This window comes from Vitis vinifera, chromosome 13 (genome assembly GCF_030704535.1).
Source record: "Vitis vinifera cultivar Pinot Noir 40024 chromosome 13, ASM3070453v1".
Taxonomy (NCBI): Eukaryota; Viridiplantae; Streptophyta; class Magnoliopsida; order Vitales; family Vitaceae; genus Vitis; species Vitis vinifera.
Genome location: NC_081817.1, coordinates 28527017 through 28540605, shown reverse-complemented (window position 1 = coordinate 28540605; position 13589 = coordinate 28527017). Strand labels below are relative to the sequence as shown.

At 34.9% G+C, this 13589-nt stretch overlaps 2 protein-coding genes across 5 annotated transcripts; one reads left to right on the top strand and one right to left on the bottom strand.

Moving 5' to 3' along the window:
• The first annotated feature begins 1405 nt into the window (after positions 1-1405).
• On the top strand, positions 1406-6695 carry LOC100855332 (sm-like protein LSM7). Of its 4 annotated transcripts, XM_003633505.4 has the most exons (7): positions 1456-1584; positions 1708-1794; positions 1914-1978; positions 2131-2212; positions 3219-3290; positions 5940-5992; positions 6406-6695. In XM_003633505.4, exons 3-7 carry the CDS (start codon positions 1976-1978, stop codon positions 6493-6495), a joined length of 300 nt encoding a protein of 99 aa, XP_003633553.1. In that variant the 5' UTR covers positions 1456-1584; positions 1708-1794; positions 1914-1975; the 3' UTR covers positions 6496-6695. The 4 variants fall into 4 exon arrangements, with proteins under 4 accessions (XP_003633551.1, XP_003633552.1, XP_003633553.1 ...); XM_003633503.4 differs by lacking the exon at positions 1708-1794 and having other exon boundaries at positions 1406-1584; XM_003633504.4 differs by lacking the exon at positions 1708-1794 and having other exon boundaries at positions 1438-1584; positions 1895-1978.
• Positions 6696-10375: 3680 nt separating this feature from the next.
• Positions 10376-11484, bottom strand: LOC100852428 (zinc finger A20 and AN1 domain-containing stress-associated protein 5). The gene has a single exon (XM_003633507.4). It carries the CDS (start codon positions 11091-11093, stop codon positions 10575-10577), a length of 519 nt encoding a protein of 172 aa, XP_003633555.1. The 5' UTR covers positions 11094-11484; the 3' UTR covers positions 10376-10574.
• Between the last annotated feature and the right edge of the window lie 2105 nt (positions 11485-13589).

Here is a 13589-nt window from a genome sequence, read left to right as displayed (position 1 = left end):
TCAATATGTTAAGTTTCGAGTATTCATCAAGATAAGTGTATCTTGAAAGAATCAAAGGAAAACAAAGTCAATGACATATGAAGACCTATTAAAGTCTATGAAATCAATGTAAGATGAATCATTTGAATGCACTTAGGATTTAATTTAGATTATGCATTTCCTCGTACTGAGTTGCCTTTTAATTTTCTTAAACGATCACATTTTTATTTGAATCTAAGTGTATACCCCAAAAGCTTAGGCAAGACTCTATAATACTGAGTTATAAAGGTACCTAAAGGCTTTGCCAAGGAGTTGGTTTGGAATCGGTTCAACTAGTTACCTTTCTTGGTTGACATCCAATTCATATCGCATAAAAACCTTATCTCTTCCATAAAGCATACATTCCTGGTCAAGGCTATCCCTTCTAGGTCAAGGTCGGATCGAGATCCAGTTGAACCTCACAAATGATAAACGATCACTTATTGTACATTTATTGTCATGACTAATCAATCGGTCGACTGAAACTCGACTAATAAATGTTAGTTTTTACTTTTTAGGTGTCTGCGGTTGAAAACCCATAAATAAATATTTTCCTTTCATTTATTGTTAAGAGAACCGTTGCATTGAATTACCTATCTACCATATTTTCTAATTCAAAAACCCTAAACTACTCGTGGATTAATCTTTCATTTGCAAATCATTCTCAATGCACCTTTGTATTCATCTTAGCTTTTTGCATATTCAAAAATCTATCGTGTTAGACTAAGTATTATTAAACCTTCATTTACTCGAGTAAGGCTATGTGTTGAAGCCTCAAGTTGATGTTGAACTTAAAGATATTCATCTATGTGTCTATTGGAGCCATTGAATCAAAATGTAGACTTGAGGACTAAGGTGGAAGCCTTATTATACTGGAACCCACAATCATAAGGAGATCGAGGAGAAATGGACGTAGGTAGGAATTATTGAACTCCTATAGAAAACAAGTTTGCATCCTTCTAACTTTTATCTTTTTACATTTATTGAACCATTATTTAGTCAAAACTAACAAAAAAACATGTTAAATTTGTGTCGTATTGACAAATCATATCAAACTTTATCACCCTTAATAGAAATAGAGTTTTGTTTGTGGATACAAAGTTATTGAGAGATAACAAAGTTTTGAAGAGAAATAAGAGCAGAGTCGGGATAAATGGGAAAAATATTTTGAGAATTCAAAATAAGCAACTCATTTTAATTTAATATTTGAAGTTATTTTTAATTAAAAATTATAAGTTATGAAATTAAATTATTTTATCAAATATATTTAATTTATTTATTAGAGGTATTTTTAACTTATCAAACACTCTCTTGTATCATATGATATTTACCTTACTTGGCCATAAATGCTTAAGTACTTCTTTTATATCCGCGACTTGGTTAATATTAAGATTGACGGAGTGATCAACTTGCTAATTTAGAGAAAAAATTTCTCCTCGTAGCCAAACAGGCCTTTATCAATACGACCTGGCACATGAATCCACAGCTCGATACTCAAAAGTCAAAACGCTCTCTCTCGCGCCGCTGCTTCGGTCTCAGCGTAGCCATTGATTCACCACCACAACAGTAATCTCTCTGTCTATATATACTTATAAGTTACTTGATTCAATTTCGTCATTATTTTTTTTTCTAAGCATTTACGTAAGTTTCCTTCATTTTACTGTCCGTTTGGCTGCTGAGAAATTGCAGGAAATAAACGGCAAATTTTGGAGTTTTGTAAGAGGTTTTAGGGTTTGAGTGTTATTGGATGCTGTTGAATTTCACTTTCATTTTTTAGTTAATTTTATTTCCCTTCTTGTTTTGTTTTCTTGCCATTTCCCAGCAACCAAACGGAGGATTAGGGTTTTGTGATATTCTGAGATAACAACGCTAGCAGTTTTGTTTTTGTTTAACAGAATTGAACTTGTTCTCTCTGTCTCCGAGGATTGAAAGAGGAGCTCAAAAAAAATCAAGCAATATGGTAACGGTCTCTCCCTCTACATATCGGTGTATCGATTTTTGTACGAGAAAGATGAAAATACAGAAAATAGAGATAGTTGCTCTCTCTCTCTCTCCCCCGTTACTTGAATGTTGATACAGTATGATATGTGGTGTTATGAAACTCTGTTTCAGTCAGGAAGGAAAGAAACAGTTTTGGATCTGGCGAAGTTCGTGGACAAGGGTGTTCAAGTTAAGCTTACTGGTGGAAGACAAGGTCTTGAATTTTCTCCTCTTTCTCTCAAGTATTTATACTTATAGTTTGCTTGAAGTACTTTATCTGCCATTTGTGTAAACCTTCCTCTATCTGCTACACTGTATGATTTGTCAGTTTTGTTTGCTTTGCTTTGAGTGTGTGTTTGGAATTCAACTAATTAGTATTTTTGCAATCAAAAGACTATCCAGCTTATCAGCATTGAATTGAAACCTTTTTCAATGAAAAAACATAGAAAAGCAGTAGTTTTTTTCTAATCAAAATGGAAGAACAGGTTTACGATTACAGTTGTGGAATTGCCATTGGATTGGTTGGCTTTGTCACACATGAAACGACTATATTTTATAAAAGCCTTAAAATGTTAAGGAAGGGAGTTTTTTTCTTTGTCTATAAATATTGGGAAAAAAGGTAGTGCACAAAAGTATACAAGAGGTATACAATGGGAACCAAATAGCAATGCCATAAAAGACAAATGTTATTGAAGAGAGCCTTAAGAATAGTGATAGAACGTGGGTAATTTTTTTAAACTTAAAATTAATGAGATGAACACAGGACTGGTTGTTTGCTCTCGCTATCTCTCTCTCTTGCAACATGCAGGATATCATTTACCTTGTGTTCAGGCTGTTGGATTTTTATGTTTCACCTAGTTCTGATTTCAGGGGCTTTTATGGCCATCTATCATATGAAATTAACCTTTTTTTTTATTTTTTATCATAGACAGAGATATGCATGTGTAACTTGCCACTGTGATGATCTAATCTACAAGTTGAAAATTTTCTATTTTACATATTCCTTCTTCCTAATCTGTCTTCACACAAACACGGATTATAACACACCCACACACAGACAGACTCAAAGTAATCTAGATATATCTTTTCCTTTGAAGCCAAGAATGAATTGCTCCTCCTCATGTCTAGTAATTTATTTATCACCCTTGGTTGTTTTATTCTGAGGGCCTGCTTCATTGATGATGTGCTACTATCTAATCAAATGATGTTTTTGGTTACAGTAACAGGGACGCTAAAAGGTTATGATCAGTTGCTAAACCTTGTCTTGGATGAAGCTGTAGAGTTTTTAAGAGGTAAATCACTTCAAACTATTTTTAGTTGGATGTAGTTTGTTTTTGATTCTTTTGGATGCAATCTTCTGTTCCTAGGAGAAGGAATGATGATATTATTGTTTTTTGTCTGAAAGATGGTATCGCACTCTTATCAAATATATAATTCATAAGTAGTACTGAATCACCACTTGTCATGCTGTGGACCAGCATTCATCTATTCTTATTTTGTTGCATGTCAAAAATCATTAATTTTTGTGATGAACATTTCTAGTTGAAAGTATTTCTTCATTGAGGACAATAGACGTGGAGATCAAGGCATGTACATATTCCTGGTCTTTTCTAGCATTGACAAACACACCAATTACTTGCCCAAGAAGATGAGGTAATCTATCACAGGCATGCAAAGTTCTTGCTTCAACGTGAGACTCAAGGAAACCCTTGAGGCCCATCCTTAGGAGCCCATGGCCTATCTGTTTAGACAGATGGTATTCATCCTATGCTTTGATGGCAGCCTCATTTTTGGAAATCATCAAGGATGCACTTTAAGGTTGCATAAAGGATACAACAAAGTGACCTTGATGCACCTCTTAAGGGTCCCATCTCCTGAGCCTCAAAATGTTGAGGCTGATGAGGCAACTATTTATTTCTTTGTTTGTTTTGTCAAAAAATTTGTATGAGTAAAATTCTGCATGGTGTGTTCATGGTTATGTCAAAGTCCTCTTAACAAACTTTTACTTCTGAACATGATAAAAGACTTTAACAATCAATTTCTCTTTAACCTTGTCTATAAAATATCAAAGATATTTTAAATTAAACACAAGTTTTTAAGTAACCATAGCTCATGGTGCAACATTTTCCTGTATGTTTTATGTGTGTGTGTGTTCTTCCTATGGTTTTTAGTGGTTGCAACTGAAAAGGATCCTATCTTTTTCAAGGCCATATCTTTCTCTAAATCATAAGCCATTGAGTTGTTTCTTGCTTTCTCAATTGACATGCCCTTTTGCAATATGTCCCTTGTTTTGGTAAACCTACATCATGCACTATGTGTTGATTGATCTTGATTTTGACAACACCATCTCATTGGACATTCCATCATTTTGTTTATCATTTTAACTTCTGTTATCACTGGCACTAGGTCCTCAGAAAAGCATTCTGTTGTGTTCCTGTTCTTCCTAGACCTCTCACTTATCACTCTTTTATTTTATAGTTAATTCCTTTTTTTTTTGTCCCCATTGGGACTTGAACCTGGAACTTCCCATAAACACCCCCCCCCCAACCCTTTACCACTTAAGCCAGGCCTTAAGGCCCTCCCACTTACGACTCTATATCTCCCCACTAAGCTGTTGTTCTTTCTGTGGGCCATTTACGATTAGCAAATGACTAAGATTGTATTCTCATTCCACCATGCTTTCTGAGCAATCAGAAGGTGCAGTGGTCTGCCTATTCATGGTTTACTAAGTCTCCATGTAATATGCAATCTCTTTCTTCTTTGCTGCATACATGCACTCTTCTTTGTTGCCTGGATAAGTATATTTTTCCATATTTATTTTATGTTTTAAACTCAAACAAGTTTCATTTAATTAGCAAGGCCTATTTTGATAACTAGGAATGCTGTGGGCAACCTCAGAAAGTGCAGTGGCCTATTCATGGTTTACTAAGTCTCCATGAAACATGCAATCTTTTTCCTCTTTGCTGCATACATGCACTCTTCTTCAATGCTTGGAGCAGTACATTTTTCCATGTTTATTTTATGTTTTAAACTCAAACGAGTTTCATTTAATTGGGGAGGCCCTTTTTGATGACTAGGAATGATGTGGGCAATTGTTGTGGCTTCTTAATTGAGTTGATTCTGACCCATACTGATTTCTCATGTGCTTGAAAATTCTCGAGTTACATGCCAGAACTGAAAATTTTCCATGCTTTCAGTTTGGGAATTGGACAATTAGGTAAGTCCTTTTGTCACTGATTCATTAGGGATTATTAACCTGCAACTGAACTTGACTGGTTGGAAATTATTCAGTCATGGAAATTATGTAAAGTAGCCTGTCTATGAGATGATTACCAGTCTGACAATCAGAAATGGCAAACTTTTTGATACACCAAATCTATCATATGATCAAGGGCTCAAAATAGGAAAATTGTGCTTTCGGAGGCTTGGCATTTAAGCTTTCTAATGCCTTTTTCTTAGTAAATGATTCATATTATGAAATCAAGTTTTTCCTTACATGATAGTAACTTAAAAACCCAAATAACTGGGCGAATGTGGCTGTGTGTGTTGATTATTACAAAATATGCTAAAATAGCCTCCTTTTGTTTAATATACTCATGTATAAAATGTAAATGTGCTCCCATAGGATTCTTTAGCTATTGCAGAGTGTTGTTATCATCTTTTAAAAGATTAGTTATTGTTACCTTAGGTTGTTTTGTTGTTATGTATGCTCCATGATGAATTAACCTTCACTTTGTAACCAATGATCAGTCCAACTGAATTTGTGCATGCCTTCCCAAGAACTGCTTTAAGCATCTGTAATGGAAACCACTACTCTCTTTCTGAGAGTAGTTAGAACTCTCTTAAAAAAGAAGTTTATCTATTATCGTTGTTGTTGGTAATGATTATTTGCTGGCAGAGAGTGCAGATAGTTGATTTTCTGTTCTTGCTTTTTGCTGCAGATCCAGATGATCCACAGAAGACTACAGATCAAACCAGGCGCCTTGGCCTAATAGTATGTTCTCTCATATTGTGTTTTTTTTCATGCGCGTGAGCTTGAAAATGGAAATTTGCATCTGAGAGAACTGTGTTACAAAATTCTGGCATGTGGTGCACATTTAGCAGTGGAGTGTTAATGCTGGAAACATGTCATGATTGGAGGGTTTCAGACAATTTTATCTGGGATTTTTTCCCTAATAAGGTTCAGGACAGGTTTAAATAAAATGGGAATAATCAAAATTCCTACAATCATCAGATATCCATCTCATTTTAAAGCTTTGTGGGTCATTGCCCTGCCATATATATACTTTATTTTTCTTGAAAAAATGGTGAGGGTTTGTGCTCACAAAAAGTCATATGATGCGAATACATTTTTCTTTTTCTTTTTCTTTTTCTTTTTCTGTAATTGATAGTGTGTAATTACTGCAGGTTTGTAGGGGAACTGCAGTAATGCTGGTGTCACCAACTGATGGCACAGATGAGATTGCTAACCCTTTTATCCAGCCAGATGGGGCCTAGACTTTATCATCTTCATTTTTATGTTTTAAAGAATAGCTGGATTCACATCACTATGCCTTTTGCTCTTTTATTTTCCTTTTAATTTTCCACAAGACACCCTATTCCCAAGGGGGAGATTATGGAGAGTATGAATTTAGTCTATTTTGTACCCAAGTTATGTCATCTATGATATGAAATGGTAAAATTGCCTTTTGATGTTACATGTGTTCCAACTGGTTTGCTAATTACTGTGATGGGTGTTTAGATGCCTCTCCCCTGGAACAAATTCATTGTGTTTTACACAAGTTGGTTGTGCGAACTATATTCATTGACACTATAATAGGAAAAAGTCAGATATATAAGATAAATGAGGTCGTTCATTGAAATCCCAAAATGACTTCAGTTTAAATAAATTCTAACAAAAAGAAATATTTCAATGATATGCCATTGATAGCATAATTGCTGTGTAAAACACAGTGAAGTGATTCGATCCTCCTGGAACATCCAAACACAAATTTTGTTCTTGCTGAAGCCCCTTATCTGAGAAATGGACTGCGTATCTTCATAGCAGGTGGCAGTGAAAACCTATGAAAAGCCCTTCTCTTCTCTGCAACCTGTCTTGGCAATTACAGGTTTGTTTTTTTGTCTTTAGATTCTTTATGAAGATATCTTGATGTTATTCACTTGAACTTGGTCCCTGCAATTGTTGTTGTTTATTCATTGATTATATAGGCCCCGGGAAATGCGTTGGATTCATTGGAGGAATGGGACAGAGGCAGATGAAAATGCAGATCCAGGTATGATACAACTGTTACCCTTTGTTTTTTTAGGAGCAAGTAGCTGCAAGTGTATTGAAGATATAAGTATCATGTAGACACTAGGGAAAAGGTGTGGGCCTTTCTGAGGTGCAGTGCCCTGAAATGGTAGACCAAAAACTGGGTGAAGGTGACAAAGCATCAACTATCCTCTTGGTTTCTAGCTGATCTTAGGTAATCTGTAGACAAAATGTTCCTAACTATTGGACAACTTAGAAAATCCATACACAAATTGAATTGGATCTCATGTTCATGGTTTTCCAACGCCTAACCCCACAAGCCCTAGATGACAATTGCTTGATCAAACAAAGGGTAAACCGGTAAAGATGCCCTAGGGTATATCTTGCCCTCTAGCAATGAACAGAGGTCCTGAGTTCAAGCCTCCCTGCAGTTTAACTGGTTTGGGGTCCAGGGATGGGTCCATATGCCTGGGTTTGTCCTAATAGCAGTTAGAATAAACTACTCATTATTAGGGTAGATTTCTCATTACCATGGGGATTGCCGACCGATTATTGGTCATAAGGTGGTCAGGGCCCATTTGGGTTTAATGGAAATTAATTTGTATTATAAATGCTTCATTAAATATGAAATAATGAAGAAAATTAAAAAATTTCCTTAATATGCTTCTAAACAACCACCTTCTAGAAAATGCAATTAAAAAAAAAGGGGGGTAGGTTTTCATACCATCATGATTGACAAATCTTTAATTAATTCCACAAAGAGTGTCTGGTTGGGGAATGATTTCTAATCATTAGCCACAACAACAAATGGTAATGTTATTGCTTACCCAACTGTTATAAAATTTTCATATTCTATTCAGAGTATTTGCCCTAGAATGTGAAAGATTCCTATCATTCCCTACCATGTTGCAGTGTGATTACAATAATTTCTTTTTGGAAAAATAAATAAATTAATAAGAAAAGGAAAGGAGCATTATTAGCTGGTCCCAACTATTTTTTGTCACTAATGTTTGTATTGGAAATGACTATGTTCCTTGTTTTGTTAATGATTTCATTTGGCATTATTTAGTCTCTGACCTTATCATCATTATTATTATTTTTTTGTTCTATTTTCATCATGTAGAAGTGGAAAGAAAATGAATAAGTTTAGATAAACATGCAAGAAAATTTTATTAAATTTGAATTTATTTTTCCGATTTTTTTTTTCCTTTTTTTTCTTTTTACTTTTCATCATGTAAAAGAAAATTTAAGACTTGAATCTTAGGATTAGGGAAATAACTCTTATGGCTGAGAAAGCATTGAAAAACTACATAATCAACTCAGAAATGTTATGTTATGAAAGTCCTGCTATTAGAGCTCATTTCACAGTGATTATAGAAATTGTTTTTAATATTTTTAACACTTAAATTTTTTTATTATTTAAGTGTTAAAAATATTAAAAACAGTTTTTAAAATCACTTAAAACACATTTGTAATTTGCCATCTACTTTTCCTCCTGTATAAGTCATTTTTTATTCCAGTGTTTATTATAATTTTGTCAAATCACAATCAATCATTCACTTGCCATAAAAAATCTTTCTCAATAATTAGTAAGAAGTCCATATTTTTGTTATATATTTTGATGTAAGATTTTTTTTCTGCCTCTACTCTAACAATCGGTCACTGGTCGATGTTTTTTTCGTCTCTTCTCATCTGCATCTTTCTTTTTATTATTCTCTCAAAAGAATTTAAAAGTTCAATTTATTAAGGAAGAAAAAAATTTAAACTAAAATTCATTTAAAAATTTATAAAATTTCAAATTATTTGTTATTTGTGACATCCTATATCAGATAGAAGAGAAAATTTTTAACGTTATATAAGTATGAATTCTTTTTAACTTTATAGACGTGTTTTAAAACGGTGAGTGTCCATTTGGGTTTAAAGCGGGTAAATCATGAGTATTTATTTGGGTTTAAAACTGACAAATTACAAGATTAAAAAAAAAGGAAAAAAGAAAGGTATATACACAAAAATTTTATTTTAAATTTAATTGACTTTTCCATACCTTCTTCCTTTCATGCTCTTCATGATAGAAAAAGGACGTGTATAGTGCATTTTCTTCCGCTTTTTGCACAATTCATGATCCCAAGATCTATTTCACAATGTTTTGAAATTAGTTTTGTAGAATAAATTTTAAAATAATTATTGATTATTCCAAATTTATTTTCCATAAAGGTATATATTCTTTTTAGATAATATTCTTTAAAATAATTATTAATTGTTTTAAATAATTCATAAAGAAATAAGTTCTGAAATGACTCGAATTTTTTTTATTTACTATAAAAAATTATTTTATGTCAACATCTTAAAACATAACTGCTTTCCGACACATATGGCAGTCGTGTCTTTTTTCCATGGCAGCCAATGGGAGCTCAAACAATTGACAGGTGTCGACTATCAATTGGTTAGGCATCTGACGACCTGCGTGATGTCAGTATAGCACTTCTCTTCTGAGTGGTCTCCTACATTTGACAACCTGTACGGGCGCCACTAGTTTCCCATCCCCATATTTATTACTTCCTACCTCCAAAACGACGTCGTTGTCGCCGTCCACCCACTTTCCACCACAACCGTTCGATCAAAATACTTCTCGAGATTTCCATATTTGAAAAAAAATACATACGCTTCCAATCCAAAACCAATCGCAGTACGTAAACTCACCCGACCACCCAAAAAATATAAAAACAATGTTCTCATCGCACACCCTTTACAGCTTTTTATTTCCGGCATTGTTTATATGTACACGTGTCAAATCCTCGATTATATCGTGGTAATTTATCCTTAGTTTTCGTTCGAGTTTCTCACGATAATATCGCCACCAATCCCTTCTGTAGACCCCACAACTTTTAGACAGGGTCGTGAATGACAAAAAAACCAAACCTCACCTGATATTTACAGCGCTTGCCATCTCGATCCCGTTTGGATGCTGAGAAGTGAGAAGAAAATGAAACAAACGAAAAACGAAACGATTTTTTTTTTTTTTTCATTAATTTTCTTGGGAAGCAAACAAGAAAACGGTATAATGAATATCGCAAGCAACAATCCAATCCTCATTCATTCAACAAAAGGAAAAAAGAGAATAACAGATTGATCCAACAAGAACAAACCAGAGAGACTTTTTTCATCTTAATATCTGCAAATGATTCGACAAATCTCTCTAACGCGCTCTCTCGCAAGGTCGATCTAGAGAGCACAATCTCCGAGAGATGAAGAGATCGAGATCGAGAGCCTCGACCTCTAAATTTTACAATTTTGGTTTGATTTTTTTTTTTTTGCCCTATTATATTCAGACTCTCACGATCTTCGCAGCTTTCACTACCGGATTTTCCCGCGCGATAGCCTCGCGACCGGCGGTCTTGTAATCGTAGCTGCACTCGTGCCGATCCGTGTACCGATGCTCAGCGCAGAACAGGTCCCCGCACCGGCACCGGAATCCGGTGAGCCCGACCTTCCTCCTGCATCCAGAGCACCGATTCACCTCCCGCTTCACCTTCCCGACCTCCTCCACCGCCGCAGCTGAGGCAGCGTCCTTCGTCCGATCCAGGCTGGTCTCCGCCAGCGAGTCCATTCGCTCGGGGGACCTCGCGGAGCTGGATCTCGCGTCTGCGGCTCCGCCGGACACCTTGTGGCTACTCTTCAAGGCTCCGGCAGCTGCCGCGGCCGCCGCCGAAGCGGAGGCGCTGAAGCACTTCTGACACATGTTGTTTGTGGCCGGATTGCCTGTAAATCCACAGTTGTTAACGCATAGGGCGAGGGTTTCTGGAACTTTGAACTCAGTCTCTTCCTTCTCCGTTTTCTGAGCCATATCCTCGATTCAGAATCCGAATTCCAGTGAGAGAAATAGAGGAGATCAAGGATTTCAAGAGGGGGGATTGATTGAAATTTTTCTTGAGCTAGAGAGCGGGTGGATACGAGGGTTTGGAGGATGAAGATTTGGGGTTCAGAGAATGGAATTTTAAGGGATTCAAAGGTCGGTAATGGCGATGGAATATGGGCCTCATAGAGACGCGTATGCGAATTTCCTTTTACCATTTTGCCCTCCCCACCTTTCCTTATTTACTGTTCTTTTTAACTTTTTTTTTTTTAAATTTTTTTTCTTTGTTCTAGATCAGCTCTGACGTGTCCTTCGTCATGATTCACAATGTGTTTTTATTTTGCATTTTTTAATTAATAAAATTTAAACTAAAAAATTAAAAATAACTTTTTTGAGAATTTGTTTTAAAAACAGAATATAAGATATTTTTAATAATTTTTAAAATATTTTAAAAAACAATTAAAAGCATTTTATACCAACAAAAATAATTATAGAAATGTTTTTTTACTATGCAATAAAAATATTTTTTATTTAATTTACGTAATTAATTTAATCTATATAATTCTATTATTGTTATGAATATTTTTTTTTCATTTGGGTTTTTATTTTATTTTGTAAATTTAATCATTTTCCAACTCAAAGGTAAGATTCCAACTCCTTTTTTCTTTTTTTTTTTAAAGCTTTTTATCACTCTCGCAACAAATCAACCCCTCCACTTGTCCTTGTTTGACTTTATACAAATATTTTAAAAAATAAAAATAAAATAATATAAAAACAAAGGAGGCGTGGTTGGAGCGGTAAGTAAAGTGGAGAAGGGCAATGTGGTAAATTCGAAAGAGATGAAATGGTGACAAGAGCGTGTCTCAGCAACAGCAAGTACAGCCGCCCAATCTGACCGAGCCTTTCTTTTCCTCGCGCGGGACGTGTTTGTCACGCGCTTTTACCCCCATTGAATCCGACACGTGGCTTCATGTTGCGTCGCAGTTTCCCCCTCTCTCTGACTCTGCCAGTTGGCAAATTTCTTCGACATACTCTGTATTTCGACGGTTTTAGTGATTTTCAGCTTCTTGGCTTTTACGTTGTTTTTCCACATTCTTTTCTTTTTTTAATTAGTGATGGCTTCGTGCATTAAAATTTGAAACACGTGACAGCTAAACCGAGCGTTTTTTAAAACGTATTTAATATTTATTAGGAAAATAAAAATTGTGAAATTCTTTTTCAAAATAATTGTTTTGAGAATCATGAAAGAATTAATAAAAAATAATTCATAAATTTTAAAATATTGTTAGACAATTATTAATATATTTTTATATTTTATTTTTAAAAGGTAAGACCAAAATTATAGCTATTAAGCTTATTTTTTGTGCATTAAAATTGAAATAAATGGATAATTTTATTGGTTTTATTTAAAGAAAATAATAAATTAAAATGAAAAAAAGAATGTTATAAAATGATAAATTCCTGTTTAATAATTATTTAAAAAAATAATTATGAAAGATAGTTTTAAATTTTTAAAAATTATTTTATAATGATTTGTCAACCACCTCAAATGTTGTAAATTTATTTTTAATATTTTTAAAATAATTTTAAAAATATTTTAATTTTTATTGTTAAAAGTAAAAAATAAAAATTAAATTTTTTTATTGTGAAAAGTGTTTTGTGGTTTATATATTTTGTAAAACAAAAATGATTATAAAAAACAGTTTTCAAAAGACATCCCTAACTTCCTATTAACTTTGAATAAAATTAAAATATTTCATATGTATAAATAAATTATATTAATAATACTTGTAGCATGAGTTTCTTATAAATTAATAAATAATAAAGTTGTAGGTGCGGTTGTCCTTTCTCCGGCAATCTACGCGGCTAACAATTATCGCGTTTTTTAATAATTTTTTTAAAATAATAAAAAATTTCAAATGGGCGGTGTGTGGACCCGCCACTGAGGACCAGGTCAGCAGGTTAGACTCGTGCAAAGAAAGTCAAAACATCTGCAGGTCGACGGCGGAGATCGCTTGCCTGCGGCTCCATGGTGGCCCCCATGGGCTGCTGCAACGGAGAAGTGTTTGTCCAGATGGGTGGGCCCCAGGTGACTCTGCCTTCGGTGGACTCGCTTTCAACAGATTAGGTTTGGGGGCGGCGTGGGCCCCGCACATTTCCAGGTTCCAATTATTGGCCTTTGCACGATCCGGCTCGATCTTCGGCTTGAGCTGACTCGGTTGGGCTAATGTCGGCACTGGTGGAGTAGTCGGCGACTCAGTGAGATTAGCTCCGGTTGAGCCGTGGGGTTGAGGGAAGTGGGCGATGTGACGGCGCTGGCCACACGAGGCATCTCTGACTCTGACAGGTTTGTCCGTTAGCCCCTTGAAATAGGGGGGGTAAGATTCTCTGCGGTCCTGTCCACATTAAGGTGTTTCACCTCTCTTTTTGGACCATTCACGTTAATATAGGGTTTGCCTTTCGTGTTAGATTATGTTTGGTTATTAG